At 41.4% G+C, this 27,684-nt stretch overlaps 1 protein-coding gene across 5 annotated transcripts in view; it reads left to right on the forward strand.

The window, feature by feature from the left end:
- The first annotated feature begins 20,658 nt into the window (after positions 1-20,658).
- The window catches only part of UBE2D1 (ubiquitin conjugating enzyme E2 D1), an 88,319-nt gene continuing 81,293 nt past the window's right edge, over positions 20,659-27,684 (forward strand). For 4 of the 5 annotated variants that reach the window (XM_066243126.1, XM_066243130.1, XM_066243128.1 and 1 more), the window contains exons 1-2: positions 20,659-20,754; positions 20,904-21,379. Coding sequence is in view for 2 of the 5 variants with exons in the window: in XM_066243128.1 (XP_066099225.1) it covers position 21,379 (1 nt within the window). In the remaining 3 variants the exon portion in view is untranslated. The remainder of the gene's footprint in view (positions 20,755-20,903; positions 21,380-27,684) is intronic. The other variant, XM_066243131.1, reaches the window with a different exon arrangement.

Raw genomic sequence — 27,684 nt, forward strand, 5'->3', positions numbered from 1 at the left:
CCTATTTCTTCATCCTGTCCTTTATTTCACTTGCTTGTGGAGATAAATCAGCAAAAATATTGCTACAAGAGATATCAAAGAATTTACTGCCTATGTTTTCTTCCAAGATGTTTATGGTTTCATGACTTACATTTAATGACTTACATTTCATGACTTAAGTCTTTTATCCATTTTGAGTTTATTTTGTGTAAGTTGGTGATCCATTTTCATTTTTTGCAATTACCTCTCCAATTTTCCCAACACTATTTGTTAAAGAGACTGTCTTTACTCCATTGTATGCTCTTACCTCCTTTGTCAAATATCAATTGTCCATATATGTGTGGGTTTATTTCTAGGTTCTCTCTTCTGTTCCATTGATCTGTATTCCTGTTCTTATGCCAGTACCAAGCTGTTTTGAGTATGATGACCTTGTAGTATAACTTGATACCAGGAACTGTGGTACCCCCCCACTTTATTCTTCTTTTTCAGGATTGCTGAGGCTATTTGTGTTCTTTTTGGGTTCCATGTAAATTTTTGGAATATTTGTTCTATATCTTTGAAGTATGTCATTAGTATTTTAATAGGAATTGCATTAAATTTATAGATTGCTTTGGGTAATATAGACATTTTAATGATGTTTATTCTTCCTATTCATGAACACAGTATATGCTTCCACTTGTTTGTATCTTCCTTGATTTCCTTTATCAATGTTTTATAATTTTCCGAGTACAAGTTTTTAACCTCTTTGGTTAAATTTACTCCTAGGTACTTTATTTTCTTTGTTACAATATTAAAGGAGATTGTTTTCTTAATTTCTCTTTCAGACTGTTTATTGTTTGTGTATAAAAATGCCTGTGATTTCTGAATATTAATTTTATTTCCTGCCACTTTGATGAATTCATTTATTAGGTCCAGTAGTTTTTTGACTGAGACTTTAGGGTTTTCTATGTACAGTATCATATCATCAGCAAATAATGATAGTTTTACTTCTTCTTTTCCAATTTGAATTCCTTTTATCTCTTTTTCTTATCTGATTGCTGTGGCTAGGACTTCCAGAACTCTGTTGAATAAGAGTGGTGAAAGGGGCACCCCTGCCTTCTTCCTGATCTTAAGAGGATTTCTTTTAAATTTTTCCCATTGATTATGATGCTGGCTTTGGGTTTGTCATAGATGGCCTTTATCATGTTGAGGTATGATCTCTGTATCCCCACTTTGCTGAGATCGAGGTTCTAATTCTTTCCACAGGCTGGGAAGTTCTCATCTATTATTTGTTTGAATATGTTCTTCATTCCATTTTCTCTCTCTTCTCCTTCTGATATACTCATTATTCTTATGTTGCTCTTTCTGAAGGAGTCAGAGAAATCCTGTAGGGCTTTTTTATTTTTTTAAATTCATGAGTCTCTCTCCTCTTCTCTCTGTAGTGTCTCTAGTTGCCTGTTGTCTATGTCAGTAATTCTCTTCTCTATCTAGCCTGTTCTATTATCTTAGCTTGTTACCTTGTTTTTCAGTTCATGTGTTAAGTTTTTCATCTCTGTTTGATTCCTTTTCATAGTTCAATTTCCTTGGTAATGTATTCTTTTTGTTCATTGAATTGTTTTTTGAGCTCTCTAAATTGCCTTTCTGTGCTTTCTTGTATTTCCCTGAGTATTTTTAGGACTTCAATTTTTAATTCTCTGTCATTTAATTCCAAGGTTTCCAAGCAATTGAATTTTTTTTCTAGAGTTTTTTTTTTATCATCTATGTGAGCTACATCTCTGTCTTTTGTATCCATGATATTTGATTTCTTTTTCCTTAATGGCATTTGAGAGTGATATTAATAACACTAATAAGAGATGATTAAAAGAATGAAATAAAAATTGAAAAAATACAGTGAAAAATGAAAATTCTATTATGATAAGTGGAACAAAAATTACATAGAATGGGGAGCCAGATCTGGGGGAAAATGACAATGATATATAAAATGAAGTAAAAAAAACACATAAAATGCCACAATAAAATATATGAATTCAGAATAAAATAATTTGTTTGTAAATGATGATCAAATGAGAGAAAAAGTAAAAGAAAAAAAGATGAAAGAAGAAAAGAAAAAGAAAAAAAGGTTAAGGTTTTGAAATGTAACCCTCATTAAAAAAAAAAAAACACAAGAATGAACAATGTAACATCTATGGACAATGAAGTTCAAAATGAAAGGGAAAGAATAAGATGGAAAGAAGATAAAATGACCAAAGTGGAAAAAAAAAAACAAGAAAAAATGAAAAATGTTATTAAAAATGTAATTTTTTCTTGTTTTGAGAGGTAGCTGCTTCTTTTTTTTTTTTTTTTTTTTTTTTTTTCAGCAAGTGGTGCTGTGCTACAGGTTTTGCCCCTGTGGCACTCTTGAGTAGAGATTTACTGATGTGTCACTATGGCAATGATGTAAGCTGGACCTCAGTCCCATTGATAGGCGGGGCTTGTTAGACTTTGCAGGCTCCAGCAATGGGAGAGTCAGTTAGGTTTCCGGGTGCCTCTCCCCACGTCTCTCCTTCCTGAGCTAGCAGCCTAGGGTCTCAGCTGTGAAGCTGCCCCAGCCACTGCTTGCAGAGGAAGAGGCTCTAAGAGCTGCCAAGTCCTTCCTCCGGCATCACTCAAAGCATAGTTCTGGGTAAGGCTGTGCCAACTAGAGCCACCAGCAAAAGCAGGCAGGGCAGGGAGCCAGTTGCTGATCAGGCACCTTTCTTTTTTTTTTTTTTTTTTAATAATTTTATTTTTTTTAATGGGGTGACATCAATAAATCAGGATACATATATTCAAAGATAACAAGTCCAGGGTATCTTGTCGTTCAATCATGTTGCATACCCATCACCCAAAGTCAGATTGTCCTCCGTCACCCTCTATCTTGTTCTCTCTGTGCCCCTCCCCCTCCCCCTTTCCCTCTCCCATTCCCCCCTCCCCCCCGTAACCACCACACCCTTATCAATGTCTCTCAGTTTCACTTTTATGTCCCACCTACGTATGGAATAATGCAGTTCCTGGTTTTTTCTGATTTACTTATTTCACTTCGTATCATGTTATCAAGATCCCACCATTTTGCTGTAAATGTTCCGATGTCATCATTTCTTATGGCTGAGTAGTATTCCATAGTGTATATGTGCCACATCTTCTTTATCCAGTCATCTATTGATGGGCTTTTTGGTTGTTTCCATGTCCTGGCCACTGTGAACAATGCTGCAATAAACATGGGGCTGCATGTGTCTTTACGTATCAATGTTTCTGAGTTTTGGGAGTATATACCCAGTAGAGGGATTGCTGGGTCATAAGGTAGTTCTATTTTCAGTTTTTTGAGGAACCACCATACTTTCTTCCATAATGGTTGTACTACTTTACATTCCTACCAACAGTGGATGAGGGTTCCTTTTTCTCCACAGCCTCTCCAACATTTGCTATTACCTGTCTTGCTAATAATAGCTAATCGAACAGGTGTGAGGTGGTATCTCATTGTCAGGCACCTTTCTAAGGGCCCCCAGACATGTATAGTACGCCTCAGTGCTCCGGGATTCTAATCTCCACAGGCTTTTCTCCCTTGTGCCTTGTTTGGTCTGCAGCAAGCTGCTTGCGCACCCAGCGTCCAGCCCCCACGACTTCAGCAGTGCACATAGAGGTCTGCTCCACAGGAATGTGCTTTGTGACCTGTATGGGCTAGCAGAGGCGCCCCGCCCAGACAGGTCCAGGCCTAGAGATCCTGACCCTTGTGCACTTTCCACGCTATTGGTCAGGGAGCCAGGATCACATAGAAACTCTGGCTACAGCCCACGCAGAAGTCCACTACTGACAATCTCTGGCCTAGTCGCTCTTCCCTCGAACGCAGGCACCCATGCCAGAGGCTCCAGGTGCTGCCACTTGCACACTGCCCGTGATCGCAGACCGGGAGCACACAGAGCCCAAAAGCTGCTCCAGCGCCAGCCTCCACAGGCAACCCTCTTCTACAACCTCCACCAGAGACTGCCGCCTGCGCTAACCCTTGTCCACGATCTCAGGCTGAGCCGCACACTCTCCTCGGCTTGATCACCTGCCCTAGCTCAACTTCTTCCTTCTGCCCCTAATCCTCCATTTCTCTTGGTTCCAGACGAAAGTGGCCCTTCCTCAGATCAGTGAGAAAAGCGGAATACTCCGTTCTCTGTCTTATTTCCTTCATAGTGGATTATATATTCAGTCACCTTTTCGCCCAATCGTACCTTTGTCTGGTGTGTGTAGATTTCATATGCTCCTGAGATTGTTTCTCCATCTCTAGTTGTTGAATTCGTTGAAATTTCAGAGGGAAATATTGGGAGCACCCCTCACGGCACCATTTCTCTGACGTCACTCACCAGAAGTTTTTGTTTGTTTGTTTGTGTTTTTCTGAAGCTGGAAACGGGGAGGCAGTCAGACAGACTCCCGCATGTGCCCGACCGGGATCCACCCGGCACACCCACCAGGGGGCGATGCTCTGCCCCTCCAGGGCGTCGCTCTGTAGCGACCAGAGCCACTCCAGCGCCTGGGGCAGAGGCCAAGGAGCCATCCCCAGCCCCCGGGCCATCTTTTGCTCCAATGGAGCCTCGGCTGCAGGAGGGGAAGAGAGAGACAGAGAGGAAGGAGAGGGGGAGGGGTGGAGAAGCAGATGGGCGCCTCTCCTGTGTGCCCTGGCCAGGAATCGAACCCAGGATTTCTGCACGCCAGGCTGATGCTCTACCACTGAGCCAACCGGCCAGGGCCTCACCAGAAGTTTTGATATGTTGTGTTGTCATTCTCATTTGCATTCCTAAGCCCAAACAACCCTGATCTGCTTTATTTTGATCTGTATAAATTTACCTTTGTTTGACATTTTATATAAATGGAATTATATAATATGTAGGTCTTTTGCATCTAGCTTTTTTCACTTAGAATAGTGCTTTTTTTTTTTCTTCCCTTTTGTATTTTTCTGAAGCTGGAAACGGGGAGGCAGTCAGACAGACTCCCGCACGCCCCTGACCGGGATCCACCTGGCATGCCCACCAGGGGGCGATGCTATGCCCATCTGGGGTGCTGCTCTGTTGCAACCAGAGCCATTCTAGCACCTGAGGCAGAGGCCATGGAGCCATCCCCAGCGCCCAGGGCCAACTTTGCTCCAATGGAGCCTTGGCTGTGGGAGGGGAAGAGAGAGACAGAGAGGAAGGAGAGGGGGAGGGGTGGAGAAGCAGATGGGCGCTTCTCCTGTGTGCCCTGGCCAGGAATTGAACCCGGGACTCCTGCACGCCAGGCCGACGCTACCACTAAGCCAACCGGCCAGGGCCTAGAATAGTGCTTTTTTTAAAAGATTTTTATTTATTGATTGATTTGTGTGTGTGTTTGTGTGTGTGTGTGTGTGTGAGAGAGAGAGAGAGAGAGAGAGAGAGAGAGGAATTGATCTCTTCCTGTGTGTGGCCTAAGGACCAAATGGGCAACCTCTGTGCTTCTGGGCAATGCTCTAACAAACCAATCTATCTGGCCAGGGCTGAAGATTTTTTTTTTATTTATTGATTGATTTTACCAAGAAAGGAGATCAGGTGGGGGGGAGTGGGAAGTATCAACTTGTAGTTATTTCACTTTAGTTGTTCATTGCTTGCTTGTTGTATGTGCCTTGACTCAGCAAGCCCAGGGTTTCAAATTGGCATCTTCAGCATTCCAGGTCAGTGATCTACTCATTGCACCACCACTGGCCAGGCCATAATATTTTTGATGTTCTATCATGTTGTAGCATGTGCCAGCAGATTATTCCTTTTTATTGCTTTAATATTTTATTGTATGGACATACCACATTTAGCTTATCTATTCAGTTGATGGACATTTAGGATGTGTTAAATTTCAGTTTTTGGCCATTACAAATAATGCTGCTGTAAACATTTATGTACATGTCTTTTTGTGAATATGTTTTATTTCTCCAGGGTATATTCATAAGTAAGAAATTGCTGGGTCATATGGTAAAGTTTATAGTTTTGTTCAGAAACTGCCAAAATATTTTTCCAAAGTGGCTCTACCATTTTATATTCTCACTAGCAGTGTATAAGACTTCTGGTTTGTCCACATCCTCTCCAACACTTGTTTGTCTTTAATGAAACATATATTTTTTCCTACGTAAAATTTACCATCTTAACCATTCCTAGTGTATAGCTCAGTAGTATTAAGTACATTCATATTGTGCAACCAATCTCCAGCACGTTTTTATCTTGCAAAACTGAAACTCTATATGAATTAAACAACTCTGCATTCTCCCCTCCCCCTAGCCCCATAGTAACTTTCTGTTTCTATGAATTTAACTACTCTAGATACCTCAAATAAGTGGAATTATATGGTATATGTCTTTTTGTGACTAGATTATTTCATTTAGCATAATATCCTCAGGAGCAAGAAGTATCAACTCATAGTTGCTTCACTTTAGTTATTCATTGGTTACTTGTTCTATGTGCCTTGACTGGACAAGCCCAGGGTTTCAAACCAGCAACCTTAGCATTCCAAGTCAACAATCTATCCACTGTGCCACCACAGGCCAGACCAATCCTTGTCATTCTTAATTGATTATATAGTTTGCTCTGCATTTACTGACTGTAATTAGATCCTGTTAGGCTTTGCAGAAAAGCACACCTAGCCATGATTCAAGGCACTTTAAATTAGTTTGTTTGTTAAAAAGCTGTATCATGTAGAGGCATTTCACACCTTTTATAGCATTAACATGCTTAATATTGCTAAAACTGAGGAGTAAAATTGTAAACATCTCTCTTTCTCAGTAATTTGTCATATATTGTCCTGGGTTACTTAGAGAATTAAAGAATAGTCATTATTATAACATGGCAATATCAGATTCCATATGTCCAACTATTGTAAAATAGAGCAAAAATTCTCAAAGCAACAAAGTGTGGGGTGAAGTTGAAAAGCTTCACCTAGAATATTTATATCATAGCCTAATATGACAATTCATATCAAAGACTAAAGGGATGAAATTTCTGAAAATAGTTGTAGAGCAGCAAGAGATTTGCCAGTATCAGAGAAAATTGTTAAATAAAACTGCAAGAGATAGAGAAAGAGGGAGAAAAAAAGGAAGGGAGAAATTTGAGAAGGAAGAACTCTGCAAAAGAGTAGAAGACATCTAATTGGGCAATAAAATTCTCCTAACATATAGCTTTCTGCTTTAACACTATCATTGCCTTAATATTAAAAGTTGGAACTCAGTTGCTTAGAGACATTGTCCTATAGAAACATTTTTTTTTTATTTTCAAGAAAAAATGAGGGAGGGTTGCTGTATTATGATTGTTGCTTTTAAAAATTATACAAATAAATTTATGTAATATATATATAATTTTTTTAACAGGGACAAAGTGAGAGTCAGAGGGATAAATAGGGACGGACAGACAGGAATGGAGAGAGATGAGAAGCATCAATCATCAGTTTTTCGTGGCAATACCTTAGTTGTTCATTGATTGCTTTCTCATATGTGCCTTGACCGTGGGCCTTCAGCAGATCAAGTAACCCCTTGCTGGAACCAGTGACCTTGGGTTCAAGCTGGTGAGCTTTTTGCTCAAGCCAGATGAGCCCGTGCTGAAGCTGGCGACCTCAGGGTCTCAAACCTGGGTCCTCTGCATCCCAACCCGATGCTCTATCCACTGTGCCACCGCCTGGTCAGGCAATATAATTTTTTTAAGAGAGAGAGGGAGAGAGAGAGAGAGAGAGAGAGAGAGAGAGAGATGGAGGACAGACAGGGACAGACAGCAAGGGAGAGAGATAAGAAGCATCAACTCGTAGTTGTAGCACCTTAGTTGTTCATTGATTGCTTTTTCGTATGTGCCTTGACCAGGGGCTCCAGCCAAGCCTGTGACCCCTTGCTCAAGCCAGTGACTTTTGGTCTCAAGCCAATGACCATGCGGTCATGTCTATGATCCCACACTCAAACTGGCAAACCCGCACTCAAGCTGGAGAGCCTGCGCCCAAGCCAGATGAGCCCGCGCTCAAGCCAGCAACCACAGGGTTTCAAATCTGGGTCCTCGGCATCCCAGGTCGATGCTCTGTTAACTGCACCACTGCCTGGTCAGGCTCAAAACATTTTTTTAAAATGAGGAATATGGACCAAATCAGTGATTTCCAAACCTGTTTTTCAAATATTAGCAACCATTCTTCTAAAGCAGAATCCAAACAATAACAGTTAATTCTTCTGAAAATCCCTATGCTTCCTTCACTGTACAAAGAGCATTACAAGCATTAATTTATTTCATTATACATGAAAGATGTTATAAAGCCAAATTTTACCCAAGTTCACTCAGTTTATAAAAACAGATAAATAATTATCTATCTATTCCAATTACATTTGAGGATGAAAGGGGTCAGGTCGAGAGCCTAGTTCACTTGTCTTTCCACCCCACCACCTTTTCCTAGTTCCTACAATCCCAGTCCTAACTCCAGGGCTTCAGTGAGCTACCACGCTGCCTCCGAGTGGTCTGTTAGGAGATAGCTGCTGGGTACTGTGCTGCAGAATAAGGCACATCAGCTGCTCCATTTAAGAAGAGTTCTAGCTACCTAGGTGTGGTTAATTTTATGTGTAAACTAGGCTGGGCTAAAAGATGCCCTAGTAGCTGGTAAAGCACTATTTCTGGATGTCTGTGAGGGTAATAACTAAACAGTGTAAAGAAAACCCACCCTCTTCAATGTGGGTGAGTGTCATCCAATGTGCTGAAGGTCCAAATAGGAAAAAAAAAAGGTGGAGGAAGGCAGATTTTCTCTCCTGTTAAGCTCTCACATTCATTTTCTCCTGTCCTTGAACATCAGAGCTTCTGGTTTTGGGGCCTTCAGACTCCCAGGTGTAGTTCCCTATTTCCCTCCCCTTTCTCTGGCCTTTCAGCTGAGATTGAAAGTCATACCATAGGCTCCCATGATTCTTAGGCCTTCAAACTTGAACTGAATTACACTACCAGCTGCCCTGGTTCTCTAGGTTGTAGACAGCATATCATGTTGTATCTCAGCCCCCATAATCACCTGAGCCAATTCTTGTTAATAGTTCTCCTCTTATATATCTGTCTATGAGTTATTGGTTCTGTTTTTCTGAAGAACCCTGACTAATGCATCAGAGCTGCTCAGAACTTGATTAAAATAGATTATAAGTTGAACCACAGAAGACTTTTCCTTTTTGTACCTTATCAAAAAAACAAACAAAAGTGTTTAAGCATTCTTCTGCTGGCTGTTCATGCTTAAAATTGTTTTATATTTGCCTGACCTGTGGTGGCGCAGTGGGATAAAGCGTCGACCTGAAACACTGAGATCGCAGGTTCGAAATCTTGGCTTGCCTGGTCAAGGCACATATGGGAGTTGATGCTTCCTGCTCCTCCCCCTTCTCTCTCTCTCTCTCTCTCTCTCTCTCTGTCTCTCTCTCCTCTCTCTCTAAAAAATCAATAAATAAAATATTTTAAAAATAAAATAAATAAAATAAAATTGTTTTATTTATTTTACTTTATTTTATGTTATTTTATTTTAACGAGAGAAACAGACAGGGACAGATAAGGACAGACAGTCAGAAAGGGAGAGAGATGAGAAACATCAATTCTTTGTTGATACCTTAATTGTTCATTGATTGCTTTCTCATATGTGCCTTGACTGGGGGGCTCCAGCAGAGCACGTGTACCCTTGCACAAGCCAGCGACCTTGGGCTCAAACTGATGAGCCAATACTCAAGTTGGATGAGCCCAAGCTGAAGCCAGCAACCTCAGGATTTGAACCCAGGTCCTCTGCATCTTAGTCCAGTGCTCTATCAACTATGCCACCACTGGTCACGCTAAAATTGATTTTTATTAAGAATGATAATAAATGGGCTATTATAACAGAAACATCCTTGAAGGAAATGTATGTCATAGAAGGTTACACATAACAAACATTCTTGGAGGGAGAACCCATCTGTCACTCCTGAAAAGTATATGGTTGCCATCACAATCATTGAGGCTCTCTGCTCTGTACCCTTTACAAACAGTGGTTCTAGCCTACTTTCAAGCAGAAGCTCACTCAACACTGGCACCTAACTTTATGGATATTTACTTGGGGAGAAGGCAGTTTGTGCACCAACCATAAATCCAGAAATGGTCCCCCTGAAGCTGTATGGCCTATAGCTGGACAGAGTTAGTGGAGGTGAGGGTAAGGGAAGAATCTGCAAGCCAACAGCCCAGACAGCTAGCTATTTAGAAATACTTCACAATGAAGAACGTGTTAACTACAAGTGTGCCAAACACACCTGTTCTGTGTCATCCCACCTCTCTTGGCTGAGCTCCACCTTTTTGTGATTCTGGTTTTATAGTTATAAGACAATATATTCAGCAGGGGAGAGGGGCCTATTGTGTCTGAAGACTGTAGTGGCCTATATGCCTGGAAGTGTCGCAGGAAAAATGAGAGTTCTCATCAGCCCCCAAAAAGCTCTCACAGTTCAAAAGAACTAGGAGTTCTTGGGCAGAGAGGTTCTCTGCAGACAAGGACTGTTGACAGCACAGCCACAAAGAAGCACAAAGAGAAACCAAAAGGAGCTCTTCTTATATTTGCAAAGAAAGAAACATTTCTTCACGTGTAGAATAGGTGAAGGAGAAGCAAAACTGGCAACCAGCAGACTGTTCCCAACAGTACCTGAGAAATCAGGTCACATCCATTCCAGAGAAAACAGAACTGGTGGTGGTATTCTGGCAAGACAGCCATCCTCTGCTGGCTTTACTGGGGCACAGCCAAGTTCATGGACTCCAGATGCTGGGCTCCTGGTGAAAGGCAGAAACTGCAGGATGAACTGAAAACACAAGGCTAGTGTGTTCCAAAAGAAGAGTTTCTTTTAAAAGCACTTGGGTGCAAGCATGCTGAAACCAGCAAAAGGGTGTCAGCCCCGAGCTGTGGGAGGAAGCTTTAGATATAAGGGTTCAGGTCCCGGCCAGTTGGCATAGTGGTAGAGTATCAGCTGGAGTGTGGATGTCCCAGGTTCAATTTCCTGTTAGGGCACACAGGAGAAGCGACCATCTGCTTCTCCACCTCTTCCCTTCTTGCCTCTCTTTCTCCCTCTCTCTTCCCTTCCTGTAGCCATGGCTCAATTGGAGCAGGTTGGCCCTAGGTACTGAAGATGGCTCCATGGCCTGGTTCACCTCAGGCACTGAAAAAGAGCTCCTTAGCATAACCCCAGATGGGCAGAGTATCACCCCCTAGTGGGCTTGCCGGTTGATCCTCATTGAGGTGCATGCGGGAATCTGTCTCTCTGCCTCTCCTCTTCTCATTGAATTAAAAAAAAGATATAGGGGTTCAAGCTGGCATTGAGGTTGCTTGTACCTGGACGTGCTCAGATTAGCATATTGGGGTTTGTCGCATTGGTTGCAGACTGTCTCCTTTTCCCAACCCTCAGACCCTTCAGAATGGCCTTGTCTCAAGGACATTTTTCAGAACTTTCCTAGGGGGGTGGAGTTAAAGAGAGAGGGTGTTGGGTGAAGGAGATGTTTACTGAAGAAGATGCCCTAATGGGAGTTGGGTGAGGGGAATTTGAGTTTTAAGGAAGCCATTTAACCCTACCACCAGCCATATGCCTTGCTCTACCATGTCACATGTAGCCAGGAATGCCTGAGTCTTTTCACCAAACCCCTTTTTTGGCCAAAAAACAAAAACCATGCTGTGTTCCACATGAATGAACTGTCTTAGATGAACTATCCTTTAGTAGAGCATTCAAATGACTGCAACCCTGGTCAACATTTTGACAACAATCTGAAGTGAGACTGAAGCTAGAACCCCCCAGCTAAGGGGTTCCCAAATGCCTGACCCACAGAAACTATGTGAGATAATAAATGTTGATTGCTTACCTAAGCAGTTAAGTGTTAGTTATTTTTTTTAAACAATAAGTAATAGACCTATTTTTTTCATGTCTACCTTCATACATGAAGAGATCTATCTCATCTAGAAAAAATATCAGATTTTTTTTAGTTGGTATTTCATGCCCCTTTCTCTCTCACCAGCAAACTTCTCTAGAGTATGATAAGCACTGATTAACTCCATTTGATTTATGCCTTTTCTTTTTCAGCTTTATTGAGGTATAATTGACAAAATTCTAAGATATTTAAAGTGTATATCATGGTGATTTGATATATGTATACATTGTGACAGGATTCCCCATCTAGTAAATTTATCTCACTTTTATTTATTTATATATGTGGGAATATTTATCATATTTCCCATGTATAAGATGCTCCCATGTATAAGACACACCTTAATTATGGGACTCAAATTTTGAAAAAAATGTATTACATAAAGTTCTTGAACTCCAGTTTTTTTTGTTTTGTTTTGTTTTGCATTTTTCCAAAGCTGGAAACAGGGAGGCAGTCAGACTCCCGCATGCACCCGACCGGTATCCACCCAGCATGCCCACCAGGGGGCGAAGCTCTGCCCATCTGGGTCATTGCTCTGTTGCAACCAGGGCCATTCTAGCGCCTGAGGCAGAGGCCATGGAGCCATCCTCAGCGCCCGGGCCATCTTTGCTCCAATGGAGCCTTGGCTGCAGGAGGGGAAGAGAGAGACAGAGAGGAAGGGGGGGGTGGAGAAGCAGATGGGCGCTTCTCCTGTGTGCCCTGGCCAGGAATTGAACCCGGGACTCCTGCACGCCAGGCCGACGCTCTACCACTGAGCCAACCGGCAAGGGCTGAACTCCAGTTTTATTTATCATAAAATTCACGCAACTTCTCATTGTCAAAATCCCACCTATTAGTTTGTCCTCATCTGTGTCTGATGATTAATCACTGTCATCATATATTGCCTCGTCCTCAGTTCCATCTATGGCATTTGAAATGCCATACTTCTTAAAGGACTTGATAATGATCTCAATCTTGGTATTATTCCAGGATCTTTTCACCCACGTGCAAACTTCTCATATAGTTGGTTTTTTCACTCTACCTAATGGTGTCAAATTATCCCCAGAAAGACTTCATCCATTGGTTCCATTGTCTTTCATTGCAGCTTTAAAGGATTTGCTAATGCTGACATCAAGTGCTTGGAGCTGGGATGTCAAGCCTCCAGGTATGACAGCAAGTTTTGTTTTTTGCTCTGCAGCAATCTTCTGTGTGTGTGTGTGTGGGGGGGTTCTGTGTTTTTTGTTATGTGTGCCCTGAACTGATCAAGCGCCAATAGGGCAAGTTTATGTAAGAGCTCACCTGGCCTCCTCCTTCTCCAAACTTTCTCAAACCAGATCATCCCATTCTGATCCATCCAACCCTTGTAGTGAATGTAGACAATCACTCCTCAAGGAATGTCTTCGTTTGGCATTGTTTTGCATTTGAAAATCAGCATAGGAGGCAGCTTGCTTCCATCAGCACAACAAGCTAGAACAACTGTATAATGGCTCTTTTCATGTCCACTTGTCTTCACAGTTACAGTTTTCACCCCCTTCTTATCAACAGTTCTGTTACTTGGGACATCAAATTGAAGGGGATTTTGTCCATATTTGCAATCTGTCCCTACCTAAACTGATGTGTCTTCAGACGTTGAATGACAAAACAATGAAATTCAAGGACCTTCTGCTCGTAGTTTTCAGGCATCTTTTGGGCAAGTCTGGTGCATGTACGCATGCTTAGTCCATTCTGTTTCATGAACCTGAAGCACAAATTGCGTCCTCCTTTGAAATTAGTAACTTCTTTTTCATCAGCAATTCTTCTTGCCTCATGCTCAACCATCTTTGTGGACACAGGAATTCCAGTTGCCCTTTGCTCTTCAATCCATATCTTCAATTCCCTCTCTAAACCAGGCCATTTTGCTGACCTGCCTCTCATGGCCTTCTTCCGCCTTGGCGTTTTCAGTAGGGTTTCTTCTTCCCATAGCCAGTCTTGGATTGATTTCTCAGTTGGAGGAGGATGAAACTTATGTTCAGCAGTAGAATTTCCATTCACTTTTACAAACTGGACCACTTTTAACTTGAATTCAGCACTGTGCGAAAATCTTTTCTTCGCCATTTCTGGGCAGAACATGGCAAATTGTAACCTACCATAATATACCGTTAACAAGTGCAAAACAATGAGCACAAAGACAACAAGCACAAAAAAGTGGGAAATACAAGTAAAAAAATCTACAACCAAGGCATAAGACACACCCAGTTTTTAGACCCCAAATTTTTTTTAAAAGAGTGCGTCTTATAGATGGGAAATATGGTAGGTTTTACTTAGCAAATTTCAGTTACACAATACAAAGTTATGAACTTTAGTCACTGTGCTGCTGTACATTATTAGATCCTCAGAACTTATTCAACTTATAACCTATTACCAACCTCTCCCTATTTCTCCCGCTCCACTTTTCTACTCTTAGTTTCTATCAGTTTGACTTTTTTTTTTTAGATTCCACATATAAGTGAGATCATATGGTATTTGCCTTTGTCTGGCTTATTTCACTTAGCAAAATGCCTCAAGTTCTATCCAATTGTTGCAAATAGAAAGATTTTCTTCTTTCTCATGGCTGAATAATATTTCATTGTATATACACACCACATCTTTATCCACTTATTTGTTGATGGACATCTAGGTTGCTTCCATATTTTGGCTATTGTGAATAATGTTACAATGAGCATGGGAGTGCAGGCATATATTTACTATCCTATTTTCCTTTCCTTTGGATATGTAACCAGAAGTGAGTTTGTTGGATCATGTGGTAGTTCTTGTTTAATATTTTTGAGGAGTCTCCATTCTGTTTTCTATAGTGGTCATGCCATTTTACATTCTCACCAACCAACAGAGCAAAAGGGTTCCTTTTTCTGCACTTCCTCACCAACACTTGTTATTTTCTGTTTGTTTATTTTTTGTTTATACAAACTATCCTCATAGGTGTGAGGAAAGACCTCATTTGGTTTTGATTTACACATAGGGACAGAGAGAGGGAAGGGAGGGAAGGAAGAAATCACTTCATCTAGGGAACTTTTTAAAAAATTCAGATTCCCAAACTTGGTTGAGATACAAAACTGTGGACTTCCTTTACAGTTGCTTGGTAGTCAAGCACCTTGGCTTGCATGACCCTGTCTAGCCCATACTCCTCCTTTTACACAGGCTCAGATTGTTTCTCTACCTGGGACATTTCAAATTTAAAAATGCAAAGGTTTGGGTCAATTTGAGTACGGTATATCAATTGATTAGATAACCAAAATTCTATCGTTGTTGAATAGATTTAAATCAAGCTATGGCTTTTAGATGCCCCTTTGTGTGAGGCAGATACTGGGCTAAGAATAGAAAGGTATTTATTTCTTGGTGCATCAGTGGATAAGGTTCAAGTTACAAATTTACAGCTGATTGCTATAAGAGTGTAGTTTTACCTAATCTCTCATTTTGGGCAATGTCCCTCATCCCCTTTTGTTCTTTCTGTTTTGTTTTCCTACCAACTCTAACACCATTATGGTTTATTCTGCAAAAACATTTTCCTCTCTTTACAGAGAAATAATTCATAATGAATTCTTACTAATCTTTTTTTTTTTTTCATTTTTCTGAAGCTGGAAACGGGGAGGCAGTCAGACTCCCGCATGCGCCCGACCGGTATCCACCCGGCATGCCCACCAGAGGGCAATGTTCTGCCCCTCTGGGGCGTCGCTCTGTTGCATTCAGAGCCGTTCTAGCGCCTGAGGCAGAGGCCACAGAGCCATCCCCAGCGCCCGGGCCATCTTTGCTCCAATGGAGCATCGGCTGCGGGAGGGGAAAAGAGAGACAGAGAGGAAGGAGAGGGGGAGGAGTGGAGAAGCAGATGGGCGCTTCTCCTGTGTGCCCTGGCCAGGAATTGAACCCGGGACTCCTGCACGCCAGGCCGATGCTCTACCACTGAGCCAACCGGCCAGGGCTGTTAATTCTTACTAATCTTATGTAGGTAATTAGAATTATTTAGCTAAATTTTTATAGTTTAATGGGGATCAAAACCTCAAACTAAAATAATTAAATCCCTATAATAGAACTCCACAGACTGAAAAGAACGTGAACAGTAAGAACAGTTTGGGTGAATAAGTTAGTCTCTGTTTTAACTTTCTATTTCTGTCCTGTTTAATCCATCACCTTGAAAATTGGTGGGACCTATGAATATAATGGAATAGTCATCCTCTTGATTACTTTGCTACTCTAACATTGTTCAGGAAAAATATTTTCCACTATACTTTCCACTTTTATTTAAGCATGAGCTGTTTATTGTTGTTGTTTTTACATCACAAACTCTGTGGCCTACCTAGTAAGCCCAGATTCCAATTCCAGCTTCACCATTTATGAGCTATTAGATTTTGGTCAATTACTTAACTTCTGTGTATCTCATTTTCCTTCAGCCGTTCCTCACGGTTCACTTTTCACAGTCTCACTGTATCGCAGATTTTAAAATTGTACATATCTAATTTGGTATCACAGATTTTTTGCTATATCATGAGATTTTGCAGTATAAAGGTATTTTTATATATTTATTATTTTAATAGTTTTTGTAGTAAAATAAGCATTTTCTAGCCTAAAAAAGGAAAACTATAAAAATATTAATTAAAACATATTAGAAGAATATTGAATCTAAATAAAGCCTTAAAATATATAAATAATAAAATAAATATAAGGTTGCTACTTTGCGGATTTTCGCCTATTCCAGGGGATTCTGGAACCTAGCCTCTACAATAGACAAGGAACCACTGTATCTAAGAGAGTGAAATATATACCTGTGTCAGAGGGTTATTAGAGGATTAAATGAGATAATGCAAGTAAAGCACTAAGTGCAAAAAAATTCAAAAAATTATAATTAGATGCTAACAGATATTCAACAATAAAAAAGAAACCTATAAAGGAACAGAGAAACAAAAGAAAAGACAGGATAAAATAAAAGCAAATAGGTGAGAGGATTAAGAAGTACAAATTGATTGTTACAGAACAGTCATGGGATGTAAAATACAGCATAAAGAATAAAGTCAATAATATTCTAATAACTGTATAATGTCAATGGGTATGAGACAGAACACAGAAGAGTATGTATTGTATTTTTCTGTTTACATAACATTCAAAAACAGACAAAACTAATCTATAGTGATAGAAATCAGAACACTGGTGCTCTATTGGGGTTGAGAGTGACTGGAAAGGGTTACAGTGGAATTTTCTGTGGTGATAGCAGTGCTTTATATCTTGATTAAGGCCTTGTTATACAGGCATATTCATCTGTGAAAACTCATTGAATTGTACACTTAGATGTGTTCATCTTACTGTATGCAAGTTTTAACTATATTTCCTGCCTGACCAGGCAGTTGCTCAGTGGATAGAGCATTGGACTGGGATGCGGAGGACCCAGGTTTGAGACCCCGAGGTCGCCAGCTTGAGCGTGGGCTCATCTGGTTTGAGCAAAGCTCACCAGCTTGAGCCCAAGGTCGCTAGCTCGAGCAAGGGGTTACTCGGTCTGCTGTAGCCCCATGGTCAAGGCACATATGAGAAAGCAATCAATGAACAACTAAAGTGTCACAACGAGAAACTGATGATTGATGCTTCTCATCTCCGTTCCCGTCTGTCTGTCCCTATCTATCCCTCTCTCTGACTCTCTCTCTGTCTCTGAAAAAAAAAAAAAAAAAGACATTTCCTGCCTGACTTTTGGTGGCACAGTGGATAGAGCATTGACCTGGGAATGCTGAGGTTGCCAGTTCAAATCCCTGGGCTTGCCCAGTCAAGGCGCTTATATGAAAAGCAGCTACTATGAGTTGATATTGATACTTCTTGCTTATTCCCCCTTCTTGCTCTCTCTCCTCTCCCTAAAATCAATAATTGTTTTTAAAGTAAACATTTTCCATATTTTCTTTTGTTTGTTTGCTTTATTTTATTTTATTTTTCATATGTTCTTAGAATTCATGTTCTAATGAGATAACCAGTCATGAAAAAGACAAGTAATATCCCTAAAATATGACTATCTTGCTTCTGGAATTAAAAGAATAATATAAATATTAATAAATCAACTTCAGTATATAGGTAGAGAAGAATCTCATAAAGAATGTATCATTTGAGTTGGGTCTTGAAGGATAGATAGGAGTTTGTTAGGTGACTGATGGGAGGTCATTTTATGTGGAGAGAATGCACAGTGCAAAGGCATATGACATTAACTATAGTGTGTGAGCTAAATATGGAAAGAAGGAGTTTAAGAATAAATTATGATGGGTGTTTTGTCTTAAGCTGAGGCATTGGGCTTCCATGATACAAACCAATAGAGGTTTTTAAGAAATGGAGTGGCCTGACCTGTGGTGGCGCAGTGGATAAAGCGTCGACCTGGAAATGCTGAGGTCACCGGTTCGAAACCCTGGGTTTGCCTGGTCAAGGCACATATGGGAGTTGATGCTTCCTGCTCCTCCCCCCTGTCTCTCTCGCCTCTCTTTCTCCCTCTCTCTCCTCTCTAAAATGAATAAATAAAATAAAATTTAAAAATAAATAAATATTTTAAAAAAAAAAAGAAATGGAGTGATATGACTAGTGTGACTAGTATGAGGGCTGTACTGGAACAGGGAGATAATAATGCTAGTGTACTAAACTCTCAATGCCTTTTGAATAAAACTGCCCTGATCATAGCCGCTGTTTGAGTGTGTATTTTCTTTAACCTAGTGCTTGATGATAAGGACTGTCCAGTGAATGACCCTGGAGGTTTTTTATGGGCTTCCTGGAAATGAGCTATCTGCAACTAGTGCTTCTCTATAGTGGTATCCACTGATCATGGCCTCACGTCTGACATTATATCCAAATGCTATCAGCTTGGGAAAGCAACTCCCCAAAGCAGCTGGTGCCCAAGTTCAGACTATTTCTCTCTATTTAAAGGACACTCTCATGCTTTCTCTATGAAAAGGAAGGGCAATGTAGGGGTAGGATCCCACTTTCTGAAGTACAAAGGTGGTATAAAAAACTAGCCAAGTACACCTCTTTTGCTTTTGTGTTTCAGAAGCCTCTTTGCCCAAAAGTACTTTAAACTTCCCCCGGCTGACTGGACTATGGGTGGCCACCTAACCCAAGGGTTGTCAATCTATACTTTAATCACTAGCTGACATTTATAGCCAGGAGTAAAATGATGAGTTGCATCAATGAGTTTCTTCTTTTTAGGGAGATGAAATGGAGAGTACCAAAAGGCTTGATCATTTAGCAGCAGGCGCAGTTGCTGGAGGAGTGTCAAAAAGTGAGGTAAGGACAGTGCATGCTCAAGCCTTGTATAAGGGAAGCCAAGAGGGAGATGGAAAAAGGAGGGTGGGCCAATGTGCAGAGAAAAGCAAGACCCCGTGAAAATGAAAGTAAGAGAGAAGTCAGGTTCCCGATCTGTTGTTACTGCCATCTTCCTCCTTCTCCTTCTTCCTCTTCCTCTGCTTCTGCTTCTTCTCCTCCCTCTCCTCCTTCTTCTTCATCATCGTTATCATCATCAACATTTGGTGGAGGGGATGAGAAGCTTCCAAATTAAATTTCAGACCCCATTGATTATTTCTATTATTCTCTCGCTATCCTGTTCCCCTGGACATGTGATTTAAAGTTACATAAGTGATTTTTTTCCCCCTTGCTCCTTGTAAGCCTTTAGAATGCTATGGCAGCTATTGTTTAGAGTTTCCTGGGAAGATTTCCTCCACCCTCATCTTGTGGCAATGAACGCTGAGTCCTGGAAGAAAGGTTAATGTGTCCAGTAGGCTAAGTCATCACCACATAGATTAAAAACAAATAAGGTAATAATTTTTATTAAACACTTTCACCATATTAGTTACTGTGTTTGGCACATTATATTAATGCCAGCTAATTCTTACAATAATACATTTAAAGATTATTATCTCTATAGACAGATGATGAAACTGAGGATTAGAGAGTTTATGTGGCTTAGCCAGTTACACGAGGGGTGGGGTGGGGGGGGTCAAAGCTGGCATTCCATCCCAGGATAGTGGTCCTCTGAATGCACTGGTTGGCTTCAAAGTTTGTAGGAGGGCACAGGTATACAGTATTTTCTAGGAAGACACTGATCATGAGAGACCAAGGCTTGGAATTCTGGGGCACTCCAACCCTCGAGAAGAGGAGCTAGTGACAGAAAAGGGAAACTTAGAAAAGGAGAAGACCCATATACCATGGTGCTATGGAAGCCATAGGCAGTGAGTTTTACGAAAAACGTAAGGGTGGCCCACAATCAAATGGTTCAAAAACAGCACGGAGGTAAAGCAGTGAACTGGATTTGGCAATTAGATAAGCTAAAGCGTGACACCAGTGAAAACCTATTCTGCTTGTGCTGAGACCAGAAACAAAGTTTTTTTTTGTTTGTTTGTTTTTTTCTTTTTTTTTGTATTTTTCTGAAGTTGGAAACAGGGAGGCAGTCAGACTCCCACATGCGCCCCACGGGGATCCACCGGGCATGCCCACCAGGGGGCGATGCTCTGCTGCAACCAGAGCCACTCTAGCGCCTGAGGCAGAGGCCACGGAGCCATCCTCAGCACCCGGGCCATCTTTGATCCAATGGAGCCACAGCTGCGGGAGGGAAGAGAGAGACAGAGAGGAAGGAGAGGGGGAGGGGTGAAGCAGATGGGCGCTTCTCCTGTGTGCCCTGGCCGGAATCGAACCCAGGACTCCTGCACGCCAGGCCGACGCTCTACCACTGAGCCAAGTGGCCAGGGCCAGAAACAAAGTTTTAATGTGCACACAAGTTCATAAGAATGGAGGGACTGATGAGTGTGAGTATACTATACAGAGCCTGCGTTGTCCACAGAAGGGAAGAAGCCAATGATGAAGGTGAAGCTCAAACTTTGGAGTTCAAAGAAGCGACACCTTCAAAGGTGGCACCTTTTTTTGCAGTAAGAACTAGGTAGCTATGAGTCTGTCCATATGTGGAGGGTGAGACTTTCATATATTTGACAAGAAAGTGAAATCTGTAAAAATAACAAGATCAGCGGTATCACATCAGAAATTCCAGTAAGCACTTTAACGAGCGAGTTTCTTGTCCCCATTTTACAGACTGGAAACGTCAAGTTCAGGAACTGGAACCAGATCAAACTGCGGAGACCGGCTCTAGCCCCAGGCGTTCCAAGCCCAGGCTGCGGGGTTGAGGTCAGCAATGAGTCACGGTCCCCGCCCGGGGTTGACCGCGGAGGACAGGATTGGAACTACACTTCCCAGTGTGCCAGGCGGGGCGGGGCGCGGGCGGGGAGGGCTCAGGCTCCTTCCCAGAAGCAAAAGCGGAAACAAAAGAGTCTCGCCGGTGTCCCCGCCCGCACACTCGCGCACACTCGCGCTTGGGCGCGTACGGAACAGGCACAGGCGCTTGGAGCGAGCCAGCGAGCGGCGAGCCGGAGACTCACCGGGCTGAGCCAGCCGAGGAGCCAGCGAGCCGCGCCCGCGACGACCGCACGCCCCCGAGCCCCGCAGCCGCCTCCGCCGGCCGGTGTCCCCGCCGTCTTCCCTGACCCATGGCGCTGAAGCGGATTCAGAAAGTGAGTGCTGGCGACAGGCCTGGGGTGGCGAGGCGGGCTTCCACTCCTACCCGAATTGACCCGGGAGGTGGTCACAGGCGACGCACCAGGAGGGCACGGGCTGGGAGGGCGGGCAGGGGCGGGACCCGCGGCCGGGGAGTCGGCCGGCGCCAGTGGCCACCGGACAGGTGAGGTGGGAGCAGGGCAGGTCCCGGGTGCCCGGAGGTACTTCGGGGACGGGGGCCCGCTGCGCTCGCGCTGAACCTGCGCCCTGAGCTCCCGTGGGGAGATAGATTCTCCTCCGTCCCCAGATCTTCCCGAAATCTGTGCTTGACGGTCACCGCTGGATTTTTGCCTTGCACCGGGCTAGTTTTGGCCCCTGTCATGCTGTGTTTTCTCCTCGCTGTTTCTTAAGCCCGCTTTCTTTTATGTTCTTGCTTCACCGGGCTCTCGGGGAGGGCAAGGAAGATCTGGTGGGCCTGCAGCCTTTTTTTTTATCGGGGATGTTGGGTTTGTTCTTTCTCTCCTTGACGGTTGGCTCTTGCTCAGATACCCGAATGAGCTGGAAAAGCCCAATGGGGGCTGAGGAGCCAGGAGAAGCCTCCTGCTCCTTCTATTTTGGTGCCTCTCTTGCTGCCACTTTAGGTCACATAGCTGTAGTGAAAACATAGTTGCTGATACACAACAAGCTGACCTCCTGGCTGTGATTCATGGTGAGGCAAGCCAAACAGGTTTTTATTCCCCTCATGATAAACTTAAATATAAAGTTCAAGACACAACAGAAACTGGCACAAATTAAATTGTTTGATGCTTTGACACATGGATATAGTATGAGGAAGAAATGTATGTATTCATTCAAGAAATATTTATCCATTCCAGCTCTGTATAAAGAATTATCTTCTCTTGCATAATATTTATTGCTACTGTTTCCAGTGTGAACATTTTACAGGATTGGGGTTGGAGCATTTTTTGTTGTTGTTGTTCAGTTTTATTTCTTGTTGAGTTACCGATCTGTTCACTAACACAAGCTTTAGGTTTTACGGTTATATGGTTGGTTCATGTTCATGTGGAGAGCATTGAGAATTTTTTTAAATTGAGAGTGCATTCAGCAAGTTAGCCAACAGTGGACAGCATATTTTGTTAAGTGACTTAAAGAAAAGATAGATGCATACTAAAAAAATTTGACTTTATTAAGGCATAAATCAATAGAGTAGTGGTAGAGGAGTACACATCATAGTCCCAGTCACCACTACTGATACCTTCTCTAACAACGAACAGTGACTTTCAGACCTAGCCAAAAAATTTTTTTAAGCTTCACATCTTTGGATCACTGTTAATTTTTTTGTGCCATTTAAGGGTCCTCTTACTATAACATATAGCTAATAATCAGCATTTATTGATTAATATGTTCTCTAGTTTGCAGATAATGCAAGCACAGATATTTTTTCATATAGATAACTGTAGTTTTGAAGCCCCAGTCAGAATCTATGCCGATCCTTGTATACTTACTAATGGTGATGTAATATTGGCTGACACTTAAACAACATACATTTTCCAAGAAAGCTGTAAAATTCCATTTCTTTTTTTACTAGTTATGAGAATTTTTCAGGAGACTTTGCAAATACAATAGTTTTTAAATAGTGTAGAATTTGTACACAGTAACGAAAAAGGACACTTTGTAAATACCCTACTGGGCAACTGGCAATCACCGTGCTGAGCCAATGTGTTTTTGTTTTGTTTTTTAAGATTTTATTTATTGATTTTACAGAGAGTTGAGGGGTGGGAGAGCGAGAAGCATCAATAACTGATAGCTGATAGTTGCTTCACTTTAGTTGTTTGTTGCTTGCTTGTGCTTGTTGTATGTGTCTTGACTGGGCAAGCCCAGGGCTTCAAACTGGTGACCTCAGCATTCCAGGTCGGTGCTCTATCCACTGTGCCACCAGAAGCCAGGCTGAGCCAATGTATTTGACTTATATTTACAATATGGCATATACTCAAACCATATTTTTTGTAGTTATTAGTTATTAATTTTTAATAGAGTTGATGTCAGACCTGCAGAAATTTATATTTGGGCCTGACCAGACAGTGGCACAGTGGATAGAGCATCTACCTGGGACTCTGAGGACCCAGATTTGAAACTTCGAGGTTACCGGCTTGAGTACCGGCTCATCTGCCTTCAGTGTGGGCTCATCAACTTGAGTGCTGGGTCACTGGCTTGAGTGTGGGATCACAGAAAAGAGTCCAAGGTCGTTGCTGACTTGAGCAAGGGGCATCTATGAAAAGAAATCAGTGAACAACTAAGGTGTCACAACTACGAGTTAATGCTTTCATCTCCCTCCCTTCCTGCCTGTCTCTCTTAGTAAAAAAAGAAAAAAGAAAAAAAGAAAAGATTATACTTGGGAGAAGAAATTGGGGATCATATAACATTGCATCTCTACATGTCAGTCTTTGGCTTTCCTTTTCTGTTATCAGAAGACCTAACTTGCACAAATCACCTTTCCATTAATCACATATTCAAACCATTCTCTCAAACTTTAGGGGACATTATTTTGTTTGATTACCCACTTTTCTTCCTTCATCCATGTCCTTGATTAAAGGGCAGTTCCAGTTTGCCATATATATAGTTATGAAGCCCTCCTTGAAATCCTCAGTATACAGATTCTTATTTGAATCTTGCACATTGCCACAAAAGAAGATGCACATTAACATTTAGCCCCTTCTTTTTAAGCATATTAAAGTAACACTGTCAGATACCTTCTAAGTCATGGGGTTGTGATATTTTTCTCTACCTAAAGTGGCAGGCTTTAGAGCTGTGTAGAACCTCAGAGAAATCTGCAGGAGTGGAGTGGAGTGGAGAGCAAGGACACAGCTTCTGTATCAGAATCACTTGTGGGACATTTTCAGACTGTTCCCATAGCACTAAATGGAGAGATGTTGAGTCCCTCAGACGGGTTGGCGTGGAAAGAAGGGGATAGCCAGTGAAGTTCTAGTCTGTCCACATTATTCAAAGGCCTGGAGTGGAGGAATACTTTGTCTAAGTTAATCGCTTAAGAAGTGATAGGATATATTTGAGAATATTAAACAGTCTATGACTTCATATTTCTTCACTTCATATGAAAATATTAAATATGCTTGAATTAAAATTGTATATACAGTACATACAAAGGATGTGAGTATCAGTGTTTAAGATATATTTTTATACTAGAATGTACTAAATGATTTAATATTCTGACTTAGATAATCTAGTGCCAGTTTTGCATGTCAGCTCATAAACTTACACACCCATGCCCTATTTTTAGAATCAGTGGAAGATATTATCACAGTCACCAAAATCACTAAAGGGAAAAAGTTTAAACAAAGTCTGAGGAAAGATACCTAAAACATCTGAAAAAAGGAGGGCAGTTTTCAACTAGGCATCTATTATTTTCTAGAATTAATTTCCAAGTGTTTTTTCTCTTAATACTATTATCAAATCTTTTTTTTTTTTTTCAGGGACAGAGAGAGAGAGTCAGAGAGAGGGATAGATAGGGACAGACAGACAGGAACAGAGAGAGATGAGAAGCATCAATTATCAGTTTTCCGTTACACCTTAGTTGTTCATTGATTGCTTTCTCATATATGCCTTGACTGTGGGCCTTCAGCAGACCGAGCAACCCCTTGCTTGAGCCAGCGACCTTGGGTCCAAGCTGGTGAGCTTTTTGCTCAAGCCAGATGAACCCGCGCTCAAGCTGGCGACCTCGGGGTCTCGAACCTGTGTCCTCCGCATCCCAGTCTGACTCTCTATCCACTGCGCCACCGCCTGGTCAGGCTGTTATCAAATCTTGATAAACCTTTTTAAAAATCATTTTATATCATGATACTGAATGTTTTGAAAACCAGAGGGGGAAATAAAGGGAAATCATAGTACAGATGTTATCATCCTAGTATATAGTTGACCCGTGAACAACATGTGTTTGAACTGTGTGGGTCCACTTATATGTGGGATTTTTTTTTTTCAGTAAATATCTGTTCTGTTTTTGATTCACAGTCGGGAGTCTGAATCACAGGGCCAACTGTATGCCATTTATATAGGGGATTTGAGCATCAATGGATTTTCTTTTTCTTTTTCTTTTTTTTTTAGGTTTTATTTATTGACTTTTGGTAGGGAGAGAAAGAGAAAAAGAGGGGGGAGAAGCTGAAAGCATCTACTTGTAGTAGTTGCTTCCTGTATGTGCCTTGACCAGGCAAGCCCAGGGATTCAAACCAGTGGCCTTAGCATTCTATCTAAGTTGACGCTTTATCCACTGTGCCACCGCAGGTCAGGCAAGCATATAGGAACCAGTATTCCCAGGTGTGGATTTTTATATTATGGCGGGTTCTGGAACAATCCTCTGTAGATATGGAGGGACAGCTTAAGTTTTGGGAGACGTCAGAAGTTATATGTGGATTTGATTTTTATATGTGTGGGGTTTGGTGCCCCTAATCCTGCATTGTTCAAGGGTTAGCCTTATTTCTTTCTAGATTTTTTTTTATGAAGAAGTTGAAGTAATTAACAGATGTGATATATGATATGATTGATATGATATGATAGGGTTATTGCCTTTTTGATCTTTCTTTTGAAAAGTGAAACAAAAGTTTTGTTTTCCAAAAATAGCAACACAAGTGACTGTTCCTTAATGTACAGTTCTGTCTCCAAAATGGAGTATTTGTTATTTTAATAATTTAACTAAAAAAATCTGTAAACATTGATTATAATACAACTTTAGCTGCTGAAGTTTTTGATTTGTATAATTTCACATTAAACTGTTTATATCAGTCTGGAAAACCTTAGGATACATAAAAACAACAACAAACCCTGCTCTCTGTGGATGGAGCTTCAAATGGGAGAAGATCTGCTTTCTATTTCTGTCTCTGACTTACTAGCTTGTTCCCCTGTGATATAATGTTGCTACTGATAAGTACAATTAGATAGAGTATGTAATATATAATGGTTACTCTGTGCTAAACACTGTTTTAAGTGCTTGACATACATTAACTGATTTAATCCTTAGTGGGCCCAAGAGGTAGAAATGATTATCCCCATTTTATACATGATGAAACTGAGGCACAGAGATGTTGAGTAATCTACTCACAATCACTAAGTGCTAGGATTCCAAACCATAGAGTTGGCTCCTGATTTCCTTTTTTTTTTTTAGCAAGTGAGAGAGAGAAAGATGAGAAGTATCAACTCATAGCTGTAGCACCTTAGTTTTTCATTGATTGCTTTCTCATATATGCATTGACTGGGTAACTCCAGCCATGCCAGTGACCCCTTGCTCAAGCCTGCAACCTTAGGCTCAAGATAGCAACTTTGGGCTCAAGCCAGTGATCTTGGGCTCAAGCCAGTTACCTTGGGGTCATGTTTATGATCCCACGCTCAAGCTGGTGACTCCACACTCAAGCTGGTGAGCCTGTGCCCAAGCCAAATAAGCCCACGCTCAAGACAGCCACCTCAGGGTTTTTTTTTTAAATATTTTATTTATTGATTTATAGAGAGAGAGAGAGAGAGAGAAAGAGAAGGAGAAGGGGGAGGAGCAGGAAGCATCAACTCCCATATGTGCCTGATCAGGCAAGCCCAAGGTTTCGAACCAGCAACCTCAGTGTTCCAGGTTGATGCTTTATCCCACTGCGCCACCACAGGTCAGGCACCTCAGGGTTTTGAACGTGGGTCCTGTGTTCCAGGCTGATACTGTATTCACTGCGCCACCACCTGGTGAGGCTGGCTGTATATTCTGTGCTATTAATAATTTCAGTCCATAGCTTCTCTTATCTAGATGGACTCATATCTTTTTATCTGTTGTACTTAAATTAAAGGACATGTAGAGTTAAATGAGTTTGGATATAAATGCCTTGCAAACTATTCTATTCAAATGTAAAGTGGTATTATAATTAAGACCATGGCATATTTAGTCATTTTTATTGACGCAGCACTCAATGTATTGATTATACATTGTAAATCTGCTCTGACTTAATGTGTACTGGATCTTTTAACAAGATGAATAAATAATATAACTTTGTTCACTTTGTTCCATCACTTAAAAGTTTTCTCCTTCAAAAGGATTTAGAAAAGTTCTGTCAAAAGTATCGTTTCATTGTGGTGTTTTTATTTGAGAAAACTGTTTATGAATTGCTGTAGCTTTTTAGTTTCTATAGTGGCTTTGAATAGTAGTCAGATTGCAGATATACGTTAGAAAAACTTTCAAATTACAAGATTAAATTAAGACTTCAGGTTCTTTCAATAAAGAAGGATATAGCAAAAATTTTTTGAAGAAGCAACATAGTATTTATGCTTCTTGGTAGATTAATAT

The sequence above is a fragment of the Saccopteryx bilineata genome, chromosome 9 (assembly GCF_036850765.1).
Source record: "Saccopteryx bilineata isolate mSacBil1 chromosome 9, mSacBil1_pri_phased_curated, whole genome shotgun sequence".
NCBI lineage: Eukaryota > Metazoa > Chordata > Mammalia > Chiroptera > Emballonuridae > Saccopteryx > Saccopteryx bilineata.